The 25777-nt window shown below is 45.6% G+C and overlaps 1 protein-coding gene across 2 annotated transcripts in view; it reads left to right on the plus strand.

The window, feature by feature from the left end:
- LOC115145377 (tensin-3-like) overlaps positions 1 to 19702 on the plus strand; it is a 75925-nt gene extending 56223 nt beyond the window's left edge. Inside the window, exons 6-16 of one of the 2 annotated variants that reach the window (XM_029686896.2) lie at positions 2218 to 2350; positions 2742 to 3151; positions 9933 to 10019; positions 10303 to 10434; positions 10821 to 10919; positions 11196 to 11273; positions 11372 to 11437; positions 11647 to 11815; positions 16545 to 16613; positions 16923 to 16952; positions 17282 to 19702. In XM_029686896.2, the coding sequence (XP_029542756.1) occupies positions 2218 to 2350; positions 2742 to 3151; positions 9933 to 10019; positions 10303 to 10434; positions 10821 to 10919; positions 11196 to 11273; positions 11372 to 11437; positions 11647 to 11815; positions 16545 to 16613; positions 16923 to 16952; positions 17282 to 17423 (1415 nt within the window). In that variant the 3' untranslated portion in view covers positions 17424 to 19702. The remainder of the gene's footprint in view (positions 1 to 2217; positions 2351 to 2741; positions 3152 to 9932; positions 10020 to 10302; positions 10435 to 10820; positions 10920 to 11195; positions 11274 to 11371; positions 11438 to 11646; positions 11816 to 16544; positions 16614 to 16922; positions 16953 to 17281) is intronic. The other variant, XM_029686897.2, reaches the window with a different exon arrangement.
- The last annotated feature ends 6075 nt before the right edge of the window (positions 19703 to 25777 follow it).

Below are 25777 nucleotides of genomic sequence, written 5' to 3' on the forward strand. Positions count from 1 at the left end.
AAAATGGATAGCATCATGAGGAGGAAAATTATGTGGATACATTTAAGCAACATCTCAAGACATCAGTCAGGAAGTTAAAGCTTGGTCACCAATGGGTCTTCCAAACGGACAATGACCCCAAGCATACTTCCAAAGTTGTGACAAAATGGCCTAAGGACAACAAAGTCAAGTTATTGGAGTGGCCATCACAAAGCCCTGACCTCAATCCTATAGAAAATGTGTGGGCAGAACTGAAAAAGTGTGTGCGAGCGAGGAGGCCTACAAACCTGACTCAGTTACACCAGCTCTGTCAGGAGGAATGGGACAATTCTGCCAAGCTTGTGGAAGGCTAACTGAAACGTTTGACCCAAGTTAAACCATTTAAAGGCAATGCTACCAAATACTAATTGAGTGTATCTTAACTTCTGACCCACTAGGAATGTGATGGAAGAAATAAAAGCTGAAATGAATCATTCTCTCTGCTATTATTCTGAATTTTCACATTCTTAAAATAAAGTGGTGATCGTAACTGACCTACAACAGGTCATTTTTACTTGGATTAAGTGTCAGGAATTGTGAAAAACTGAGTTTAAATGTGTTTGGCTAAGGTGTATGTAAACTTCCGACTTCAACTGTACATGCATTCTCTCACCTCCCCAGGCCAGATTGGCACCAGCTTTAAGTTTACATTGAAGATGTAGAGTAAGGTCACCATTAACATATAGAAGGTTTGCATCCCAAATGCCATCCTAATCCCTATATAGTGCACTACTTTTGACGTGTGTGTGTGTGTGTGTGTGTGTAAGTAATCTAATACTGGAGATGACAAGAGAGGGTTTAATTCAGCCTAAATTCCTCAACATGAAGTCAATGGAGAAGAGGGAGAGGGATGAAAGAATAGGAGAGAAGGAATAAAGAGAGCTCAAGAGAGAGGGAGAGGTGCGGAGAGTGTGAGGGGGCTGTAGTGGATACAAGGAGGTCTTTATGATGGCTACATTTTTTTCTTCATTACTCACACTGCTTCTCCTGCCTGAAGGGGCTTGTTTGTAGGATCTTTGGAGAATGACATCAAATGTTCAGTCTTTAAATTAAATAGGTTACCAGTCCCAGTCAGGCTGATTGTTATCATGGTGCTGTCAGGGTTGTCGGTCTCTTTTACTTTCACCCATAGTGAGAGCAGACTGCTGAGCGCCATACATTTGGCTGGTCAGTGAGAGAGATGAAATGACTCACATCACCGTTTTTTGTACAGGTCTGTGAAAAGGGTTTCTGGCCTCTCCTTTAGTAGTTTCTGTTGTGTCATTTTTTTTGGTCTCTGGAGGGTAGAGAATGGACTCAGCGCTGAGGGAACACATGGTGCCTGTGGGCTCTGCTGCTGCCCTGTTCTGCTGCACCGTTGTCATGGCGACCATTTTTGTTTGTCTGCTTATGTTGCTTGTTTACGCTAATTTAGCTTTAAAAAAAATCTTTAAATGGTGAAAAATCACACACAAAAAAATATATGTTTAAGGTTAGAGTCCATGCTGCTTTTTGGTTTATTGACTCAGTTTGGTCGTTTGATGTAGTTGTGTTAGCTGCACTTGCTAGGTTTGTTCTAGCTTAATTTTTTAGCTTGCTGGCTAGGTTTTTGTTGTGTAGCTAGTTAAGGAGAGTAAAAACTACTACATTTGAGGCACAAAGTTTAAAATATATATATATATATATATATATATATTCAGAATGAATAGAGTTGTTCATCATGTCTTGTCTTGAATTATTTTTAGATTGGAGATGTTCATCTCATTTTAAAAACGAAAAACAGATAAATCAGGAGCTCATGCTGAGCATGTCTGTTGCTCTCTCGACAGAACATATGGCTGGAGTACAGAGCCAATACACAGGATTTGGTGAGAACTCACAAAGAGCAGTGTGTAAGAAAATATCTCAGGGACTGTTAATCTGAGACTTGCTACAGTAAAATAAATTAGAAGCAAACGTATTTTGGAAGTGGGGAACTGAACAGATTATGTTAAAGGATGACTTTCATACAAACCTCCAGTCACATACTGCACTGTATGCACCATAGAGTTGGATAGAGTGCGCATTTGATCCGAAGCATGTTTTAGCATGGGCAGCTATTCAGCGTCTCAAAGATAAGAGATGAGCTCTCTAGTAGACTAGTATGCCCCTATCTGTAATGTTAAAGGGGAAGCCATGCCACAGTCTTAAAGGGATGCTGTTGTTTTTATTTTCTTGCAGATTCTCGAAGTTTCCTGGACAGTAGTATGAACCAAACTCCAGCCTCGTCGAATGGAGACTTTTTCTGCTCGTCCTTCACTCCCTGTCAGAGAATGTTCAGATCCATGCACTCTGTATCGCCACACACAAACAGGTGTCTTTCTTTCACACCGCAATGTTTTTTGTGTGCGTGTTAACTGTAGCTACATTTTGTCACGCCTGCCCCCCCCGCTCCCCCTCTCTGGCGCTTGAGGATCCCAGGCTGCCCATCATTACGCGCACCTGTCAATATCATTACGCGCATCAGCGCTTCATTGGACTCACCTGGTCACTTTGTTGATTGCCCCTTCTATATCTGTCTGTTCCTCAGTTTGTTCCCTGTGTCAGCATTATTGTTGTCCCTTGTTCAGACGCTGTCCTTGTTTGTTTCATGTCCGTTTATGCATTAAATATTCACTCCCAGTACTTGCTTCTCGTCTCCCAGCTGCTGTCCTTACACATTTGTGCTTATACTTGATCATCCCCAAATCTCTTTCTCCCCTCAGCCTCCTCAATGTGCACAGATCTCCCCTGGGGGCCGAGAGGGACCTGGAGGGGTCTGGGGGCCAGAGCCGGGGTGAGAGGAACCAGGATGCCCAAAGCCAGGGGGATTTAGTCTCTCTGCTGCTGGGGAATGGACATCTTGGTCTGGAGGACAGCCTGTTGGAAGCTGTGGAGGGGCTGGGGGGGCTGGATCTAGGCCTGGGGCTTGGAGAGGGTGGACTGACACGACTGCCACCCGTGCTGCCTGAGAAGAGGGTACCAGGGCTGGCTGGGTCCCGCTCCCCCTCTCTCAGTGGATTATCCAGCCCCCACAGTGGTAGTAGTCTCAGCATCCCCTTCCCCTCAGCCATGACTCCAGCCCCTTTCAGAGGACTCAGCCCTGGTGGTGGTGGAGCCCCTTTGCCTGGATCAGGTACACATGCACACAGATACACACACACAGGCAGACACACACACACCATCATTCCTGTTCCCAAAAAACTCTAAGGCATCCTGCTACGATTACTACTGACCTGTTATAATGAAGTGCTTTGAAAGGCTGGTCATCACATACATCAATTCCATCCCCCCAGACACCTTCGACCCACTCCAATTTGCATACCTCCCCAACAGATCCACAGATGACGCATTCTCTATTCCACTCCACACTGCCCTCTTCAACCTCACCAACGACTGACTATGAGACCGTCTACAGTCTCTCCCTCAACTTCAGCAAGACCAAGGAGCTGACTACAGAAAACAAGGGCGGGTGCATGCCCCCATTCACATCGATTGGGCCATAGTGGAGACGGTCCAGAGATTCAAGTTCCTTGGTGTCCACATCACTAAGGACTTAACATGGTCCTCTCACACCACAACAGTTGTGAAGTAGGCATGGTTTGGCAGAGGCCCTCGGATCCTTGGGAACTTATAGCTGCAGCATTGAGAGCATCCTGACTGGCTGTATCACCGTCTGGCATGGCAACTGCACCGCCCTTGAACAAAAGGCCCTACAGAGGGTGATATTATGGACGGCCCAGCACAGTACTCAGGGTGAGCTCTCAATCAATCCAGGATGTACATGCCAGGTAGTGTCTGAGAAAGGGCAGAAAAAATGCAAAAGACTACAGCCATGTTGCTGTCCGGCAGGCGGTACCAGTGCATCAAGGCTCAGACCAACAGACTCCTATACAGCTTCTGTCCCCTGGCTATAAGACTGTTAAATGGCTAACAACTACTGCTCTCCCTCTCCCACAGACTACCCACACTGACTCTATGCCCATCCACAGGGCTCCACCCACTCAGACATATACACCTGTCTTACTTACACACACAGTGGTGTGGTGGACATTGCTTAATCCCGATTGATACTTATCAAAGTAGTGCTTTGGAGGTATATGCCGTATCAATTAATAGGGCTGATGGAACAGATTGGATTTATATTAAAATGCAGATCAACTATTATTTATTCACATTTTAGGCACAGCAAAATACACACGGCAGTAGGCCTATGCGTGAATGTTGCAAAATGCCATTTGCAGGAAAACGCTCTTCTAAAATGCACACCGCACATGCAAGCGGTTTCGTGGACACAGATGGAAATATCAGTTAGAAAAAGGGGGGATTTAAAGATGCAACAACTATCATGGGTTGCTAATATGATTAGGATAAAGCCTTCGGCTGCTAGACAATGAAAGAAAGCTGAAAGAAAACCGATAGAACAGGAGAATGCATAAGAGTTAAGTCTTTATAAAACATAATTGCCCACACAAAAGGTGGGAATTTGTCAATAGGCTACTTTGAAGCAAGGTAAGACATGCCTTTGGAAACATTTTGGCAAAATTTGAGTATACCCACTTCTCCAGGCACCACATGCTCACTCACACACTCATTATTGAAGCCATACACTTACACCCAGTGGCACACATGACCTCACAACTACACTGCTCCTAACATTATTATTGATTAGATGTATTACTATCACTATAATGCTGTTAATTGATTATTGATTGCCATTATCATTAGTAATCTATTTATTTCTCCTGCTATTACTCCTATTTACATGTACACTATATATACAAAAGTGTGTGGACACACCTTCAAATTAGTGGATTCAGCTATTTCAGTTGCTGACAGGTGTATAACATTGAGCACACAGCCATGCAATCTCAATAGACAAACATTGGCTGAAGAATTGCCTTTCTGAAGAGCTCGGTGACTTTCAACGTGGCACTGTCATAGGATGCCACCTTTCCAACAAGTCAGTTAGTCAAATTTCTGCCCTACTAGAGCTGCCCCAGGTCAACTGTAAGGGCTGTTATTGTGAAGTGGAAACGTCTAGTTGCAACAATGCCTCAGCCGCGAAGTGGTAGGCCACATAAGCTCACAGAACGGGACCGCCGAGTGCTGAAGAGTGTCGCACGTAAAAATCGTCCGTCCTCTGTTACTGGCTTTGGTTTTCCATTTATATTTTGAGGACTTTAGCACACAGCTTGTTAACACGTAGGGTGCACTGATTGGTGTCACCTCGTCAGTCAGTCCGTGTGTGTTACACGTGTGCTGGTTGCCAACTCATTACTGGGAAGGTGTTTGACCTGTGTTGGCCCAGGTGCTATTTAGGCGTGGCTGGCCCAGTGCTCCAGTGGAGCTTGAGAGATGTTGGGGAGAGCTACACTTCACCTCATCTGTGGTGCGATTTCGAGCTCAACCTGTTTGTGTTTTGGTATTTCCCCTGTTTGTTTGGCTCCATCTTTTAACTCCCTATTCCAAGTTGTTGTGGGTTTTTCTTTTAGTTTGTCTTTTTGGAGGCAAACCTAGTGGGCATCCATGGTGGGTGCTTTTCAGAACCTCTTACTAGTGGCTTTTCCAACTGTCAGTGGGCACCCACATGGGTGCTTTTCAGAACCTCTTACTAGTGGCTTTTCCAACTGTCAGTGGGCACCACATGGGTGCTTTTCAGAACCTCTTACTAGTGGCTTTTCCAACTGTCAGTGGGCACCCACATGGGTGCTTTTCAGAACCCCTTTTGAGCCCCTTTCTGTTTTGTTTGGTTGTCAGTGATTTTCTTTGTTAGTTCCCTTTGTTGTGAGAGACATTTTGAGTTTGTCTTGTGGAAACGTAACAAAATGGGGGTTCGTCCGGGATCTAGTGTCCCATGAGTATGGTAGTTGCTCTAATCACCTACTCTGAAGCTTTGCTGTGCTCAGATATATTTGAGTGTTCAGAATATACTTTTGGGTAGAGTTTCCGTCACTGATGGGTGGAAATATTTTGAAAGTTTCATAAACACACAGGGTAATAAAAAAAGCCATGGGCCTTAAGTTGGTAACATTTGTGGAAAATCCTACATGGGAGATGCTAGATAAACGTACAAAGGCGAATCTGCTCGTCACTGCAAATCATTATGACATCAAGGTGGTGTCTGGCCATCCAAAATCAGTAGTCAAAGAGTTGCTCTGCTGAGGAGGAAATCCTTACGTAGAGGGATGTTTGTGAAAAGGGTCCTATGGGTAGTAGGTCAATTCCCATAGACTTGCAACTGAGGGAGATAGAACTAATGGCAAAATCAGAACAACAGAAATTAGAGGTGGAGCACAGGGAAAGACCAGATGAGCATGCAGACAGACTAGAACAAGAAGAACGTCAACATGCCTAAAATGGCCGCGAGATATTTGGTCACAGCTGAGATGAGATGGTTTGGGATGAGTTGGACTACAGAGTGAAGGAAAGGCAGCCAATAAGTGCTCAGCATATGTGGGAACTCCTTCAAGATTATTGGAAAAGCATTCTAGGTGAGGCTGGTTTAGAGAATGACAAGAGTGTGCAAAGCTGTCATCAAGGCAAAGGGTGGCTACCTTGAAGAATATATTTGGATTTGTTTAACACCTTTTTGGTTACTACATGATTCCACATGTATTTACTCATAGTTTTTATGTCTAAACTATTTTTTTACAATGTGGAAAATAGTAAAAATAAATAAAAACCCTGGAATGAGTAGGTGTGTCCAAACTTTTGACTGGTACTCATCTATATGAGAATGCTATTCATTGACTACAGTTCAGTGTTCAACACCATAGTGTCCTCAAAGCTTATCACTAAGCTAAGGACCCTGGGACTAAACACCTCCCTCTGCAACTGGATCCTGGACTTCCTGACGTGCCGTCCCCAGGTGGTGAGAGTAGGTAACAACACATTCGCCCCGCTGATCCTCAACACGGGGGCCCCGCAGGTGTGCGTGCTCAGTCCCCTCCTGTACTCCCTGTTCACTCAGGACTGCACGGCCAGGCACGACTTCAACACCATCATTTGTTGATGACACAACAGTGGTAGGCCTGAGCACCAACAATGATGAGACAGCCTATAGAGAGGAGGTCAGAGACTTGACCCTGTGGTGCAAGCACAACAATCTTTCCCTCAATGTGATCAAGACAAAGGAGATGATTGTGGACTACAGGAAAAGGAGGACTGAGTAGGTTGACAGCTTCAAGTTCCTTGGCGTCCACATCACCAACAAACTAACATGGTCCAAGCACACCAAGACAGTCGTGAAGAGGGCACAACAAAACCTATTCCCCCTCAGGAGACTGAAAAGATTTGGCATGGGTCCTCAGATCCTCAAAGTTTTACAGCTGCACCATTGAGAGTATCCTGACGGGTTGCATCACTGTCTGGTATGGCAACTGCTCGGCCTACGACCGCAAGGCACTACAGAGGGTAGTGTGTACGGCCCAGTACATCACCGGGGCCAAGCTTCCTGCCATCCAGGATCTCTATACCAGGCGGTCAGAGGAAGGCCCTAAAAATTGTCAAAGACTTCAGCTACCCTCGTCATAGACTGTTCTCTCTGCTACCACATGGCAAGCAGTACCGGAGGGCCAAGTCTAGGTCATAGAGGCTTCTAAACAGCTTCTACCCCCAAGCCATAAGACTCCTGAACAGCTAATCAAATGGCTACTCAGACTATTTGCATTGCCCCCCCCCCCCCCACACACACACACACACACACACACACACACACACACGCACACACTTCTACGCTGCTGCTACTCTATGTTATTATCTATGCATAGTCACTTTAATAACTGTACTTGCATGTAAATATTTCCTCAATTACCTTGACACCGGTGCCCCCGCACATTGACTCGGTACCGGTACCCCCTGTATATATCCCCGCTATTGTTATTTTACTGCTGCTCTTTAATTATTTGTTATTTTTTATCTGACTTTTTTTTGGTATATTCTTAAGACTGCATTGTTGGTTAAGGGCTTGTAAGTAAATATTTAACTGTAAGTCTGTTGTATTCGGCGCACGAGACAAATAAAATGTGCTTGATTTGTTTCACTCTATATATTACCATTACTACATAACCATAAGTATTTCTGCTACCAGTCACTTTTCAGCCCTGTTTCCATGTACATCTGCCAATCGTACACGGACACTCTGGCCCACACTCACACCCACACGGACACTCTGGCCCACACTCACACCCACACGGACACTCTGGCCCACACTCACACCCACACGGACACTCTGGCCCACACTCACACCCACACGGACACTCTGGCCCACACTCACACCCACACGGACACTCTGGCCCACACTCACACCCACACGGACACTCTGGCCCACACTCACACCCACACGGACACTCTGGCCCACACTCACACCCACACGGACACTCTGGCCCACACTCACACCCACACGGACACTCTGGCCCACACTCACACCCACACGGACACTCTGGCCCACACTCACACCCACACGGACACTCTGGCCCACACTCACACCCACACGGACACTCTGGCCCACACTCACACCCACACGGACACTCTGGCCCACACTCACACCCACACGGACACTCTGGCCCACACTCACACCCACACGGACACTCTGGCCCACACTCACACCCACACGGACACTCTGGCCCACACTCACACCCACACGGACACTCTGGCCCACACTCACACCCACACGGACACTCTGGCCCACACTCACCCACACGGACACTCACACCCACCCACGGACACTCTGGCCCACACTCACACCCACACCCACACGGACACTCTGGCCCACACTCACACCCACACGGACACTCTGGCCCACACTCACACCCACACGGACACTCTGGCCCACACTCACACCCACACGGACACTCTGGCCCACACTCACACCCACACGGACACTCTGGCCCACACTCACACCCACACGGACACTCTGGCCCACACTCACACCCACACGGACACTCTGGCCCACACTCACACCCACACGGACACTCTGGCCCACACTCACACCCACACGGACACTCTGGCCCACACTCACACCCACACGGACACTCTGGCCCACACTCACACCCACACGGACACTCTGGCCCACACTCACGCCCACACTCACACCCACACGGACACTCTGGCCCACACTCACACCCACACGGACACTCTGGCCCACACTCACACCCACACGGACACTCTGGCCCACACTCACACCCACACGGACACTCTGGCCCACACTCACGCCCACACTCACACCCACACGGACACTCTGGCCCACACTCACGCCCACACTCACACCCACACGGACACTCTGGCCCACACTCACACCCACACGGACACTCTGGCCCACACTCACACCCACACATTTACATTTGCAATCACACATCAACCCACCACTTGTGCCGCAGCCATACTGTTTATTATTATTATTATCATTTAGCTTCCTACCAGTCTCCTAATCACTACCTACATGAACATATCTACGTCAAATACTCCACTATCCCTCCCTATTGTACATTTGGTGCTGGTACTGACTCTGTATATGCAGTAGCTGACATTTATCTGAAATGTAGTTGTTTTTGTCCTCACTTATTTGGCGTGTTTTTGTTCTTGTTGTATAGTTTATTACTTGTAATATTTTGATACTCAGTATTGCACTGTTGGGTAGGGCTTGCAAGTTAAGCATTTCACTGTACTTGTGCATGTGAAAAATTAAACCTCATTACACAGTCTGTCCCATGATGTAAACATGTATAGACAGCTATACGTTGACTCTCACCCGTACATTAAAAGACAATGGCATGCCTGAATTCACACTCAATCATACTGTCGTACACGATGTTCACTGTGTCTCAAAAAATATGTTCATATGCTATAGTGCTCTATTTCTCTCTTTCTCTCTCTTCACACCAAGTGGCTGTCTCTGTCTGTGTGTTGTGTTGCAGACCCATTTTCCAGTAAGCAGGATAATGTCAAGTTTGTTCAGGACACTTCCAAATTCTGGTACAAGCCTGACATCTCCAGAGATCAAGGTAAATATTGTTTCCGGAAATTAGACGGGTGCTGCAAGAACTCTTTCTCTCTTTGTGTGTGTGTGTGTGTGTGTTGCCTTGGATATTTTCTTTTCACACTGTGCTTTCCAGCACAGTTCCAGCCATTACACATTGTGCAACCAGGCCAGAGCAGCACAGTTCGGCTTGGCTTGGCTCTGTTTGTCTCAGTAGTCTGAAAAGGGCATCACAGTCGCTACTGACTATGACATGGGTGTTGTGACTGTGTTAAACTTTTTTTTTTGACTCCTGTGGTGCTCTGTAGCCATCGGTGTGCTGAAGGACAGAGAACCTGGATCCTTCATCGTCAGGGACAGTCACTCGTTCCGCGGAGCCTACGGATTGGCTATGAAGGTGGCCACACCCCCCCCCTCTGTCCTGACACAGAGCAAGAAAGGTGGGTGTGATAGGCCACAAATTAGTGCATTTCAAATGGCATGCTATTCCCTATAAAGTGCACTTCATTTGACCAGAGCCCTATGGGAATAGGATGCCATTTGAGACGCAGACTCAGAGAGGTCCATAAGTTCCAACATGGTCTCATTAGAACATGTCATAACATTTTACTATTGTAGTTATATGTCACTTCTGACTTTCTTCTAGATATTTCTGTCAGTCCAGGACGGTGTAGGGTGAAGTTGCCGCTGATCCTGTGTCATTTTAGCATTTTTCTCCACAAATATTTAAGGTTAGGATTAGGGTAGGGGAAGCTGATCCTCGATCTGTACCTAGGGCACTTGCCATTTCCCCAATCCTCTCTGATGTCACTTCCTATCTCCGTAGTGGGTGGCGACCTATCCAATGAACTGGTTAGGCACTTCCTGATTGAGTGCACACAGAAAGGGGTGCAGCTTAAGGGCTGTCCCAATGAACCCTACTTCGGTGAGGACATATTCATGTGTGTTGTGCTATGTGCCTACGTATGCGTGTTCTGTTCTGTTCTCTTATGGTGTTTTGTGTTGGGTTCTATGCATATGTGTACTGTGTGGGTGCATATGTTCAGTTTTGTGAAGTAATACAATGTATTCCTCTGGTGGACGTACTCAGTAGTGCATCTAAACAGGTCCACAAAATCTGGTCCCAAAAAATTATTTTGGTTGACCAATGACTAGATGGAAAGGTATATTGAAGTATCAGTGTATTCTGTTCCTCACACAGGAAGTCTGACTGCGTTGGTCTGTCAACATTCCATTACCCCTTTGGCCCTGCCCTGCAAACTCATCATCCCCGAAAGAGGTAAGAGTGTGTGTGTGTCTTTCCTTGTGTTTTTATAAATACAATCATATCAGTTCCCACTAAAACTTTTCTTCCTCTGTTGTCAAACCCTCTGGAAGAGACAAGTGATCCCTCAACACAGTCAGTAACCAACTCTGCTGCTGAGCTACTCAAACAGGGAGCAGGTACTTTATAGTCTCAGCTCTCCTCTTCTCTGACGTGTGTGTGTGTGTTTGTGTGTGTGTGTGTGTGTAACATGTAACATGTATGCTTCTCTGTGTAGTTCATGGGCTCAGTAGAGCTGCAGTCTCTGACTGGGTACCAGTCTGTATGTGTGTTACAGTGTATAACGTGTGTGTTACAATGTGTAACTGGTGTGTGTCTCTCTCCCAAGCTTGCAGTGTGTGGTTCTTGGGCTCAGTAGAGCTGGAGTCTTTGACAGGGTACCAGGCTGTACAAAAGGCAGCCAGTCTGACTCTGGCCATGGACCCTCCTCCAACCTCCACTGTAGTTAATTTCAAAGTCTCAACACAGGGCATCACTCTCACCGACAATCAGAGGAAGTGAGTCATACGCACACTTGCATGAACACACATGCACGCGGCATGCCATGTATTCATGTGAGCGCACACACAAACACACACAAACACACACACACACACACACACACGCTTGAGCATGCATGCGTATGCCTGCACACACATATTATATAAAGAACCTCCTACAAAATAAGGGTATGGTATCTAAATACAGATAATGTACCTTCAGAGGTACAGATAATGATATCACATGGTATTGTTCGTTACCCTTTTGGTACGTGTGCGGATGAAGAGTATGAGGGTCCATTTTTGTACCCAATATTTTGAATATTAAGAACCAATCATCACACTGTAGTTCTGGACGTACGTTGAAGTTACATTTCGGTTTCCCAATACGTTGCAGAAAAGCAACGAACGAAGGTACATATTTGTACCCACCATAAGGCGCAATGATTAATTTATGACACCTAAAAAGGAACTAATGGCTCTGTCACTGGGGTGGTACATTAAAAGGAACTAATGGCTCTGTCACTGGGGTGGTACATTAAAAGGAACTAATGGCTCTGTCACTGGGGTGGTACATTAAAAGGAACTAATGGCTCTGTCACTGGGGTGGTACACTAAAAGGAACTAATGGCTCTGTCACTGGGGTGGTACATTAAAAGGAACTAATGGCTCTGTCACTGGGGTGGTACACTAAAAGGAACTAATGGCTCTGTCACTGGGGTGGTACACTAAAAGGAACTAATGGCTCTGTCACTGGGGTGGTACACTAAAAGGAACTAATGGCTCTGTCACTGGGGTGGTACACTAAAAGGAACTAATGGCTCTGTCACTGGGGTGGTACATTAAAAGGGACTAATGGCTCTGTCACTGGGGTGGTACATTAAAAGGAACTAATGGCTCTGTCACTGGGGTGGTACATTAAAAGGGCATATTTGTACCCTCTTCATTATCATAAGTGGTGTAAAGTACTTAAGTCGTTTTAGGGGGTATCTGTACTTTACTATTTATAATTTGGTAAACTTTTACTTTTACTTCACTACATTCCAAAAGAAAATGTTCTTTTAACTCAAATCAAATGTTATTGGTCACATACACGTGGTTAGCAGATGTTATTGGTCACATACACATGGTTAGCAGATGTTATTGGTTACATACACATGGTTAGCATATGTTATTGGTCACATACACATGGTTAGCAGATGTTATTGGTCACATGGTTAGCAGATGTTAATGGTCACATACACATGGTTAGCAGATGTTATTGGTCACATACACATGGTTAGCAGATGTTATTGGTCACATGGTTAGCAGATGTTATTGGTCACATACACATGGTTAGCAGATGTTATTGGTCACATGGTTAGCAGATGTTAATGGTCACATGGTTAGCAGATGTTATTGGTCACATACACATGGTTAGCAGATGTTAATGGTCACATACACATGATTAGCAGATGTTATTGGTCACATGGTTAGCAGATGTTATTGGTCACATACACATGGTTAGCAGATGTTATTGGTCACATGGTTAGCAGATGTTAATGGTCACATGGTTAGCAGATGTTATTGGTCACATGGTTAGCAGATGTTATTGGTCACATACACATGGTTAGCAGATGTTAATGGTCACATACACATGGTTAGCAGATGTTATTGCGGGATTAGCAAAATGCTTGAACCCCATACATTTTCCCTGACACCCACAAAAGTACTCATTACATTTTGAATGCTTAGCAGGACAGGAAAATGGTCAAATGCATGCACTTATCAAGAGAACATCCCTACTGCCTCTGATCTGGCAGACGCACTAAACACAAATGCTTTGTTTGTAAATATGTCTGTGTTGGAGCCCCTGGCTCTCCCAGAAACAAAAGAAAATGGTGCCGTCTGGTTTGCTTAATATGAGGTATTTGAAATTATTTATACTTTTACTTTTGATAATTAAGGAAATGTTAGCAATTACATTGACTTTTGATACATAAGTATATTTAAAACCAAATACTTTTAGACTTTTACTCAGTAGTATTTTACTGGTTGACTTTCACCAGCAGCATACCACCCTGCATACCACTGCTGGCTTGCTTCTGAAGCTAAGCAGGGTTGGTCCTGGTCAGTCCCTGAATGGTAGACCAGATTCTGCCGGAAGTGGTGTTGGAGGGCCAGTAGGAGGCACTCTTTCCTCTGGTCTAAAAAAATATCCCAATGCCCCAGGGCAGTGATTGGGGACATTGCCCTGTGTAGGGTGCCGTCTTTCGGATGGGACGTTAAACGGGTGTCCTGACTCTCTGAGGTCATTAAAGATCCCATGGCACTTATTGTAAGAGTAGGGGTGTTAACCCTGGTGTCCTGGCTAAATTCCCAATCTGGCCCTCAAACCATCATGACCACCTAATCATCACCAGTTTACAATTGGCTCATTCATCCCCCTCCTTTCCCCTGTAACTAATCCCCAGGTTGTTGCTGTAAGTGAGGACGTTTTCTCAGTCAATTTACCTGGTAAAATAACGGATAAATAAACTTGTCATTTTCTATTAAATTGGGTACTTTTTCCACCACTGATTATCATATTTCCTTGCAGTTCCCCCATGGGTTCAAGTCCAAGCTCTTGCTGGGCCACTCAAGAACACTCAGAGACTTGTCCCGAAGCCACTTCTGTGTTCTCTTGGCTGTGTGCTTAGGGTTGAAGTCCTGTTGGAAGATGAACTTTCATCACAGTCTGGGGTCCTGAAAGCTCCGGAGCAGGTTTTCATCAAGGATCTCTCTGTACTTTGCTCTGTTCATCTTCCTTTGATCCTTACTAGTCTCCCAGTCCCTGCTCCTGAAAAACATCTCCACAGCATGATGCTGCCACCCCCATGCTTCTGGTTCTGGTTTCCTCCGGACGTGACGCTTGGTATTCAGGCCTAAGAGTTAAATCTTGGTTTCATCAGACCAGAGAATCCTGTTTCACATGGTCTGAGGTGTCTTTTGGCAAACTCCAAGCGGGCTGTCGTGTGCCTTTTACTGAGGAGTTTCTTCTGTCTGACCACTCCACCATAAAGGCCTGATTGATGGAGTGCTGCAGAAATGGTTGTCCTTCTGGAAGGTTCTCCTATCGCTACAGAGGAACTCCGGGGCTCTGTCAGAGTGACCATTGGGTTCTTGGTCACCTCCCTGGCCCTTCTCCCCCGATTGCTCAGTTTGGCCAGGCGGCCAGCTCTAGGAAGAGTCTTGGTGGTTCCAAACGTATTCCATTTAAGAATGATGGCGGCCATTGTGTTCTTGGGGACCTTCAATGCTGCAGACATTTTTTGGTACCCTTCCCCAGATCTGTGCCTCAACACAATCCTGTCTCGGAGCTCTACAGACAATTCCTTTGACCTTATGGCTAGTTTTTTTTCTCTGACAATCAATGTCAACTGTGGGACCTTATATAGACAGGTGTGTGCCTTTCCAAATCATGTCCAATCAATGGATTTCCCACAGGTGGACTCCAATCAAGTTGTAGAAACATCTCAAGGATGATTAAATGGAAACAGTGTACACCTGAGCTCAATTCTGAGCTCAATTTTGATTCTCATAGCAAAGATTCTCATAGCCTTATTATGTAAATAAGGTATTTCAATTTTTTTATTTTTAATACATTCACACAAAAAAAAAAACCTGTTTTCACTTTTCATTATGGGCTATTTTTGATTTGTTCCATTTTAGAATAAGGCCGTAACGTAGCAAAATGTCAATGGGTCTGAATACTTTCCAAATGCAATGTGTCTCACGAGGCCTTATTGTGAGTCCTAATTTTACCCTACAGTATGCCACAGAGACTTTGAATACCGTATGTGAAAATGTCAACGTGACTAACTTTCCAGTGTTATGTGCTGCATGTCATATATTGTGTTGTGATTTATGTATTTTGGCGTCACAAAATTAATTTCCATAGAACAATATGATATACTTGAATTTATCTGAGGAATGAACTGGGGTAGAATCGGGGTACTGGGGTAAATAGCCCTTTAGGAACATGTTTTCCTCCTGGCTACCCCAACCCCGCCAACAGCTCCGCACCCCTCTCAGCTACTTGCCCGAGCCTCCCCAGCTTCTCCTTCACCCAAACCCAGATCGCAGATGTTCTGAAAGAGCTGCAAATCCTGGACCCGTACAAATCAGCTGGGCTAGACAATCTGGACCCTCTCTTTCTAATATTATCCGCCGCCATTGTTGCAACCCCTATTACCAGTCTGTTCAACCTCTCTGTCGTTTCGTCCGAGATCCCTAAAGATTGGAAAGCTGCCGCGGTCATCCCCCTCTTCATCCCCATATCGTTTTTATTTACTTTGCTGCTCTTTTGCACACCAGTATCACTACTTACACACCATCATCTGATCATCATCATCTGCTCATCTGTCACTCCAGTGGTAATCTGCTAAATTGTAATTACTTTCCTACTATGGCCTATTTATTGTCTTACCACCTCATGTCATTTGAACACACTGTGTATATAGACTTTCTTTTTTTTCCTACTGTGTTATTGGCTGTACACTTGTTAATTCCATGTGTAACTCTGTGTTGTTGTTTCTGTCGCACTGCTTTGCTTTATCTTGGCCAGATCGCAGTTGTAAATGAGAACTTGTTCTCAACTAGCTCACCTGCTTAAATAAAGTTGAAAATAAAAAATATCTAAACCTTTTTTCCAACAGTATAGTTACGACAGATATTGTATACCTACACTACAGTGTACTCACCCCTCACTGTCTCTCTCTGTCTGTAGGCTGTTCTTCAGGAGACACTACACCGTCAATACCGTCATTTTCTGTGCCCTTGACCCACAGGACCGCAAGTGAGTACTGTGCACTCCTGTGTGGGTGTGTGTGCCTCAGATAATCATGTGAGTACTGTGCACTCCTGTGTGGGTGTGTGTGCCTCAGATAACCATGTGAGTACTGTGCACTCCTGTGTGTATGGGGGTGTGTGTGTGTGGGTGGGTGGGTGTGTGCCTCAGATAATCATGTGAGTACTGTGCACTCCTGTGTGGGTGTGTGTGCCTCAGATAATCATGTGAGTACTGTGCACTCCGGTGTGTGTGGGTGTGTGTGTGTGTGTGCCTCAGATAATCATGCACGGCAACTAACTGTTCTCTCCTCACAAGGTGGACAAGAGATGGCTGCTCGTCTGCTAAGTAAGTCATTCTCTCACTTCAGCTCCTGTCATTATTTTTCTCTCTCTTATGCACTGTCTTCCTCTCCATCCCCCTTTCTCATTGTGTTTCTATCTTTACAAATCTCTCTCTATCCCACACAGAGATACAACTTGTATTTGCTGAATAGCAAGAGAAAATGTTTTGCAATGGAAGCAATAGTTTATTTTTTGAAGAATTCAGGAAGGTCCCTCTCCATTTTGGCCCATATGTTTCTGTTGTATTCCTAGTGAATATGACCCTCGATTCTCCTGTTTGGCTGTTGAAGCTGAAGGCTTACTGAGCTTCTCTGCTGTTTCTCCTCCTGTCAGGATCTTTGGTTTTGTGGCGAGGAAGTCGATGAGTGGGACGGAGAATGTGTGTCACCTGTTTGCTGAACACGACCCCGAACAACCTGCCAGTGCCATCGTCAACTTCGTCTCCAAGGTGTTGATTGGATCACTGAAGAAATAAGACCTGGACACACGCGCACACACACACACCTCACACGCACACACACCTCACACACACTCACACACCACACACCTCACACTCACACACCACACACACACACATAGAGTTTGTCCTGCTGGTACATACTGCATTTAAATGCCGATGTAGAGAAGACTAATGTGTTGCATTATGGCAAACTACCAGCAGAGGGCAGCACAGTAGCAACATCTTTACCCTGCCACCAGGGTTGTAGGGTGACATTTCACCTTGACGCTGGTCAGATTTTGCATTTCCCCCGCTTATGGTTAAGATTAGGTGAGGGGAAATCTGAACATATCATAGATCTGTTCCTAGAGGAAACTTGACCCTGAAGTGCATCGAGGACTTAATCTTCTCAAGAAAACCAATGCTTATATTAACGAAGTCTGCTTATCAGATGAGGCTGATGGGCAGAGACCATTGTGATGGCTGGAATGTACGGTATCAAACACATGGTTACAATGGTCCCGCCCTCCTATATTGACGCCCACCAGCCGCCACTGATATGATCTGGATGTCATTGTAAAGGGAGGGAATCTGTCATGTATGTTAGTATTTTTAGGACATTTTTTTCCAACAACTTTATTTGTTTAACTGTAATTTGTATGATATTACCCTATAATCACACAGCATTACTAGTCTGGCTATACCTGCCATGCCGAGTAAAAGGCTTTCAACAATGAATAGGGTCACTTTCAATCACTTCAGCCAATCCTTTTTAACTCATATCATCAGTAAAACATAGGATACCCTACAATCCAGTGCTTGTCTTGGGCCAGAACACACCAATATAAACTGTATCCGGCACCTAAAATGAGTACCGACACCCAAAAGGATTTCAGTCAAGCACTGCTACAATCGACTGGGTTTGTTTAGCATCAACTTAATAGTTAAGCCCCACCATGGAGTAGCACCATATCATAGAGTTTAAGATTAAAGCTAGAGCACTGATGTCTTCGACAAATCAGACCACACTGATCGGTTAAAATTAGCGAGTGACCGTTCTATTGCATATGACAGCAGAGTATCGTCTGCTATTTTTTTTTATTCATCTCCTGACAATACTACATGTTGAATCGACTCCGTTTGTCGACACCCAGCAGGCATCTTCTGCGTACAGCCCACGTTTGTTATATTAGACAAAAGCCTATATCTGGTGTCCCTTTCAACAGATATTAGCAGATTTTAAAAGATGTGGGTTTTATACATTGGCTGAAATATTTATAATTGATGTGCATATGTTTTTATAAATACTTATGTCTTTGAACACATAATTGTCTGTATATTTAACATGATACATTAGGTTTGAAAGATGAATAACTCTGGGGAGATATGAAACAGTGCAACATATTGTTGTAAGGAGCACTATGATTACTGTCTTGTTCTTGACAATGGCATGGTGTAGCACTGGTAACTGTGTGAGGAACAGTAGTGTACCTCTGGTCAAACGTAGTGCACTATATTGGAAATAAGCTCCCATTTGGGATGTACACCGAAGTCTCTTCCTTGTCGTATTGTTGGAGAGTCGAAGGGAACTGTTTTCCATACTCACATGTTTCTGTGATCCATGTCTCCTACTTCTGTGTTTTCCTGAGTTCTCTGGCCCAAGAGCATAACTTGAGTACTCTATTGCACATGAGGTTGGTGGCACCTTTTATTTGGGGGCGACGGGCTACTGGTAATGGCTGGAGTGGAATTGTATCAAACACATCAAACACATGGTTTCCATGTGTTTGACGCCATTCTGTTTGCTTCGTTCCGGCCAACCGCAAGGCTGTCCTCCCCTCAGCAGCCTCCACTGCTCTATTTTAAGAATTTGTAAATTCATGTTACTTCACTCACATATATAAAATAGAACTAGAACTCATATATTACATTCCTACTTTTGTCATTTAGGCTACAGCCACATAGGTGTGTTGAGTCGCTCTGGATAAGAGCGTCTGCTAAATGACTTAAATGTAAATGTAAATGTGTCCAAAACTTCCGGATTGAGCAAATGCTTTTTTCATTATCCGTTGATTATTGTCAGACAAAAACTGCACAACTCGTCTTGTCTTTTGACACATGCAACTTGTCCTAAGATCGTTTCATTAAGTTAAACTTTTGATGGACAAAAACAGAAAACTGATGAATGCATATACAGTTTCATCTGCGCTCATGCGTCTCTGTGTGGCCGCAGCCATATGAAAATGTCAATTAGAGTATTTTTTTTCCAGTAGATGGCACAGATCAATCACAAAATAAACAAATGTAGGATGTCGTTTCTGTGTGTGTGTGTGGTACAGTATTTGCATAACTATCAGTGAGTGGGTCTTTGACTTAGCCTTCAGGAGACGAATGCCAGTCTGACCAATAGCAGATATTTTGTGTTTCCGCCATCGTTTCCTATCACCGAAAAGAGCTTCTTGGACATCAGAACCGCAATCACTAACCTCGATTTTGATTTCCACTTCAACGAGTCGGCAGCGCAAGACATACTGCTCACCCAGCCCTTAATCCCTGAGGCACCCTGACGAAACGACATAAATGAACCACCTCCACCCTCTGTTCTATTGGCGAACGTACAATCACGAGTTCCGTTGGAGACGATCCTATCAACGGGACCTGAAGAACTGTAATACCTTGTGTTTGTTTCTTAGAGTCCTGGTGGAACAAGAACATGGATAATATACAGTGCCTTAGGAAAGTATTCAGACCCCTTGACTTTTTCCCCCAAAACATTACGTCACAGCCTTATTCTAAAAAAAAAAATTTTTAACACACAATACCCCATAAAGACACAGCGAAAACAGTTTTTTTTTTTGCTAATGTATTAAAAACACACAAACCTTATTTACATAAGTATTCAGACTCTTTGCTCTGAGACACGAACAACTTAGTTCAGGTGCATCCTGTTTCCAACTTTCCAAAACATTTTCACATACGGTATTCAAAGTCTCTGTGGCATACTGTAAGGTAAAATTAGGACTCACAATAAGGCCTCGTGAGATACATTGCATTTGGAAAGTATTCAGACCCATTTACTTTTTCGAAATTTTAAGTGAATAAGTGAATATTTATAGTGGTTTTTTTGTAGCTTCTGTTGACGCCAAAATGGCGGCTATTTCTTTGGGTTCTGAGCGCCGTTCTCAGATTATTCTTTTTCCGTAAAGTTTTTTTGAAATCTGACACAGCATATAGGATACGTTTATCTTTAATTCTGTGAATAACACTTGCATCTTTTATCATCTTTTCTGCAAAATCACCAGATGTTTTGGAATCAAAACATTACTGCACGTAACGCGCCAATGTAAACTGAGATTTTTTTATATATATGTATATATATGCACATTATCGAACAAAACACACAATACATGTATAACATGATGTCCTATGAGTGTCATCTGATGGAGATAATCAAAGGTTAGTGATTCATTTTATCTATATTTATGCTTTTGTGACTGTGAAAAATCGCTGTGTGTTTTTTAATTTGTTGGTCATCTACCATAATGTTGTGTTTTCACTGTAAAACATTTTAAAAAATCGGACACGATGGGTAGATTAATTAACAAGATGTTTATCTTTCATTTGCTGTATTGGACTTTAATGTGTGAAAGTTTAATATTTCTAAAGAATATTTTTTTCAGCTGAATGGGAGGGGGTGTTCCCTTTAGGGAACTCCTTGTGCCCCCTAGCCCCAACAGGTGGGAGCAGGGAGCAGGGGTCCGGTGGAGGTCCGCCTGTCGCCGATACCTGGAGGGTGTCTTGAGGAGGGTGGACCATGCTCTCTTCCAGGTATAGCAACGGTGGCAGAAGAACATCTGGGCCGAGGGTATGTTGACCTCTTCCTCCTGCTCAGGGAAGAGTGGAGGGCGATAACCCATTGAACACTCGAACGGCGAGAGACCAGTGGCTGAGCAGGTATGGTGTCGCGGGCATAGTCCACCCACATGAGTTGCTGGCTCCAGGTTGAGGGTAAGGGTAAGGCTGAGGGTAAATTGGGAAGGGAAATTAAATGGGCGGTTTTGAAAAACCTATCCACCGTCGTGAGGATAGTGGTGTTGCCATCTGATGGAGGGAGACCTGTGACGAAGTCCAGGGATATATGGGATCAGGAGCGCTGAAGAATGGGAAGAGGTTGAAGGAGGCCAGCCCGAGCTTTCCGCAGAGTTTTATTCTGGGCACACACTGTGCAGGCGGCGAAGAAACGTGGAGAAGTCGGGAACAAAAAGGTTCAAAAAGGTTGTCGTACAAAGGCCAGGGTCTAACGAGAGTGAAGATGGTAGGCCAGTCGAGAGGAATGAGCCCCTTACAGAACCGGGGAGCGGGCAGAGTCCGGGATAAACATCCAGTTAGCCAGGCTAACCCCCGTTGTCCGTCTGGGAAAGCTGTGTGTTTCATGGACCTGGCGAGACAAGAGGTAGGGACGATGGTCTCGGGGTCTGATGGTGTACCAGTGGGGCTATAGAGGCATGAAAGCACATCCGGCTTCACATTTTTGGACCTCGGGTGGTAGGAGATGGTGAAGTTGAGGCGCTTGGTGGTGTGAAGATATTCCAAGTGGTCTTCCCATATTATGAATGGGTGTTCTGCCCTCTCTAACCAGTGCCTAAAACCCTCCAACGCCATCTTCAACGCGAGTAGTTCTCGGTTACCCACGTCGTAATTCCTTTCTGTGGTGTTGAGACAATGAGAGAGGAAAGTGCAGGGATGAAGATTTTGGTCTTCGGCCAAACACTGGGACAGGACAGACCCCACTCTGATGTCCAAGGCATCGACCTCCACCACCAACTGCCGGGACGGATCAGATGGATTAGGAGGGGGGCGGTAATTAATTGGTGCATGAGGTCCAAGAATGCACGGTCTGCAGCTGGAGACCACGTGAACGGGACCTTGGGAGAGGTAAGTGTTGAAAGAGGGGATGCCAGAGTGTTTTAACCCCAGATGAACCGGCGGTAGAAATTGGCAAACACCAGGAAGCATTGCAGCTGCACTCTGGAGGTATGATGCGGCCAATCCACCACCACTCTCACCTTTCCAGGATCGATCTGTATGTTGCCTGCAGCTATGGTGTATCCAAGGAAAGAGATGGTGGAGCAATGTAATTTGCATTTCTCTGCTTTGACGAACAGCTGGTTCTCCAGAAGACGCTTGAGGATTATCGGACATGGAGGACATGTTCTTGGGCCGAGCAGAAAAAAATGAGGATGTCATTGAGGTAGATGAACACAAACTGGTTCAACATGTCACTGACAACATTGTTAACCAGAGCCTGGAACACAGCAGGTATGCGTAGTGCCCGCTAGCCGTGTTAAAGGCTGTCTTCCACTCGTCCCCTTCCCGTATACATACCAGATGGTAGGCGTTCTGGAGGTCCAACTTGGAGAAGATGATAGCCCCCTGGAGAGGCTCTAAAACCAAGGCAATGAATGGAAGCGGGTAACTGATTTTAACCGTGATGTAATTCAGGCCCCGGTATTCGATATACACGGGCGCAGGGTTTTCTCCTACTTCTCCACAAAGAAAAACTCTGTGCTGGCGAGGGAGGCAGAAGGACGGATATCCATCTCAATGTATGTCTCCATCGCCTTGGTCTCCGGACCAAGGGAATAAAGCCGCCCCCAAGGCGGTATAGTGCCCGGGAGAAGGTTGATGGCGTAGTTATAGGGCCGATGTGGAGGAAGTGAGATGGTATGAGCCTTGCTGAAAACCTCTCCGACGTCCTGGTATTACGCGGGAATGACGGAGAGGTCTGGGGATTTTACAAAGACCGCAGGAAGACGTCCCGGGGCAGGCTGCACCGGCTTCAGGCAATGGGTGTGGCAATGGGCGTGGCAATTGGCGTGGCAGAATGGAATCCAACCCTTGATCGAACCCAAAATCCAGTCAACTAGGGGATTGTGTCTCTGGAGCCATGCAAACCCCAACACAATGGGATTTGATAAGTATAAACTGGATCAACTTGCTGTGGTTGCCTGACACTCGCAGGTTGATAGGAACCGTGGTGTGGGTGACTCTGCCAATTGAACGCCCATCCAGGGCTCCCATGGGAATGGAGAGGGGTTGTAGCATCCATAAAACTCTCGTCGGAGTCAATGAGTACCCGGAGAGATTTGGGAGAGTCACCCCACCGCAGGACGGCATGGAGAGGGGTTGTAGCATCCATAAAACTCTCGTCGGAGTCAATGAGTACCCGGAGAGAGTTGGGAGAGTCACCCCACAGCAGGACGGCATGGAGAGGGGAACGAGTAAGGGGAGGCCGGACATTTTCTGTAATGCCCACCAGCGTACTCATACCTCCTGATGAGCTGGGTCTTTTTACAGGAAAGGTAGAAATGTAATGACCTGTAATCCCACAATACAGACAGCTCTTGGTGTTCAGCTTGTGTAACTGTTCAGCAGGAGACAATCAAGCCAAGTTGCATAGGCTCCAGCGAGTGGGCAGACCTCGGTGATTCCCGGTTGGAACTCAGGTAACCTCAGACTTTCACCAATGTAGATGATAGTCTGGCACACTACGGGAGTCTTGGCGTAGCCGGAGTAGCTTCCGAGCAAAGGAGAATCAAACACTTTCTTCACCTCCGTAATGTACTCCTCTAGACTGAAACACACAGTGGCATGTTGCTCCCACACCGCAGTAGCCCAGGCGAGAGCGCTCCCAGAGATCAGTGTTATAAGGTAGCTACCTTCGAGCGGTCAGAGGGAATAGAAGAGGGCTGTAGCTAAAAATGAGGGAGCACTGGGAGAGAAATGCCGACAGATCCCTGAATCTCCAGCGAAGCGTTCCGGAGGAGGTAAGTTCTCGGGAAGCCGGGGTGGACTCTGGGGGAGGTGTTGCTGATAGCGGGGTTACTGAGAGGCTGGGAGATTATGGTAGTGGCTGGCTGTCTAATAGACAATCCACGTACTTGCCCCCAGCAATTTATGGAAAGCACCGTTGTGGCGTTCCGCCAAGGTCTGGAATCCTTCCATAAGGTTGTGAAGTAACTCCTTGTGTCTTCCAATGGTAGCTTCGTCAATCATGGCGAGTACGTACTCCGGATAACACCCAGATGCAGACAGTTCAAATCACAGGTGTTTCCTTACAAAACAATGCAGCAGAGTTCATTAATCCAGTGCAGTGCAGTGTCTGTAAGGTACAGAACAGCACACAGGCTCAGAGCAGGCAGAATGGTCAAAACCGGGAGGACTAGAAAACAGCAACTATAGAAACTCAAAAGTGGGACAAGATGCTGGTAGGGCTTGATGGGACAAGACGGACTGGCAACAGACAAACAGACAATGCAGGTATAAATACACAGGAGATAATGGGGACAAATGGGAGATGCCTGGTGGAGGGTGGAGACAAGCACAAGGCAGGTGAAACAGATCGAGGTGTGACAGAGCATCCCCCAAAACACATTCTCCACCATTTTCTGCCTGTGCGTCCAACATTGTAATTGCTCCTCAATTAGTCAAGACTGTTAACCCTGCCCATTTTCATGTTGTAATCCATTACAAGCTCTGGAACAGATGTAAATTCCTACCACTTTTAAAAACAATTCCTAAACCGCTGCCATTGTCACTTTAGGCCCAGGCTGTGTGGTACAGTAGAATTGTGAATGGTGGGACTTGGGGCAGACACACTCAGGTGTGCTCTCCCTCCTCCTCTCATTCTACCTCTTACTCTCTCTCTGTTTCATCTTCCTCCTCCTCCTCTCCCTCCTCCTCCTCTCCCTCTTCCTCCTCTTCTCCATGTTCCTCTCCCTCCTCTTCACTCTCACCTTCCTATCTCCTTCCAGTCTCCTCTTCCTCTATCCCTCTACTCTCCCTCCTCTTCACTCTCTCCCTCACCTTCCTCTCACTCCAGTCCTCCTTCCTTGCTTCACATCTCTATCCCCCCAATCATCTCTAACTCCACTTCCTCCCTGCTTTTTGCTTCTAAGCCTCGACTCTCCACATCACTTCCCTCACTTTCTAGAGGAACAGATTAACAGAGTAACAGAGGGAGAGGAGCAACAAATAGGATACAATTGTGGTCAGGAACATAATCTATCTCTCCCTCTCACACGGTCTCTCTCTTCCTTCTTCTTTATTTTTCTCAACCATACACATACTCTCTTCCTAGTAAGGAATTTCCATAATAAATTGTGTGATACAGTTACACGCCTCCCATTCCACACACACACTCTCTCTCCTCCAATCAACTCTTGCTTTCTTGCCTGACAGACTAGCTAACAGTTTGTTAGCAATGTTAGCTGATTAGTTATGAAGCTGGGACAGTTTCCAAATGAATTGCATCGGTAGAACCAGGACAAAACAAGCAACTTGTTAGCTGGCCATGTAAATAACTATCCAACCCATATGAGTTTCACTGC

This window comes from Oncorhynchus nerka, linkage group LG17 (assembly GCF_034236695.1).
Source record: "Oncorhynchus nerka isolate Pitt River linkage group LG17, Oner_Uvic_2.0, whole genome shotgun sequence".
Taxonomy (NCBI): domain Eukaryota; kingdom Metazoa; phylum Chordata; class Actinopteri; order Salmoniformes; family Salmonidae; genus Oncorhynchus; species Oncorhynchus nerka.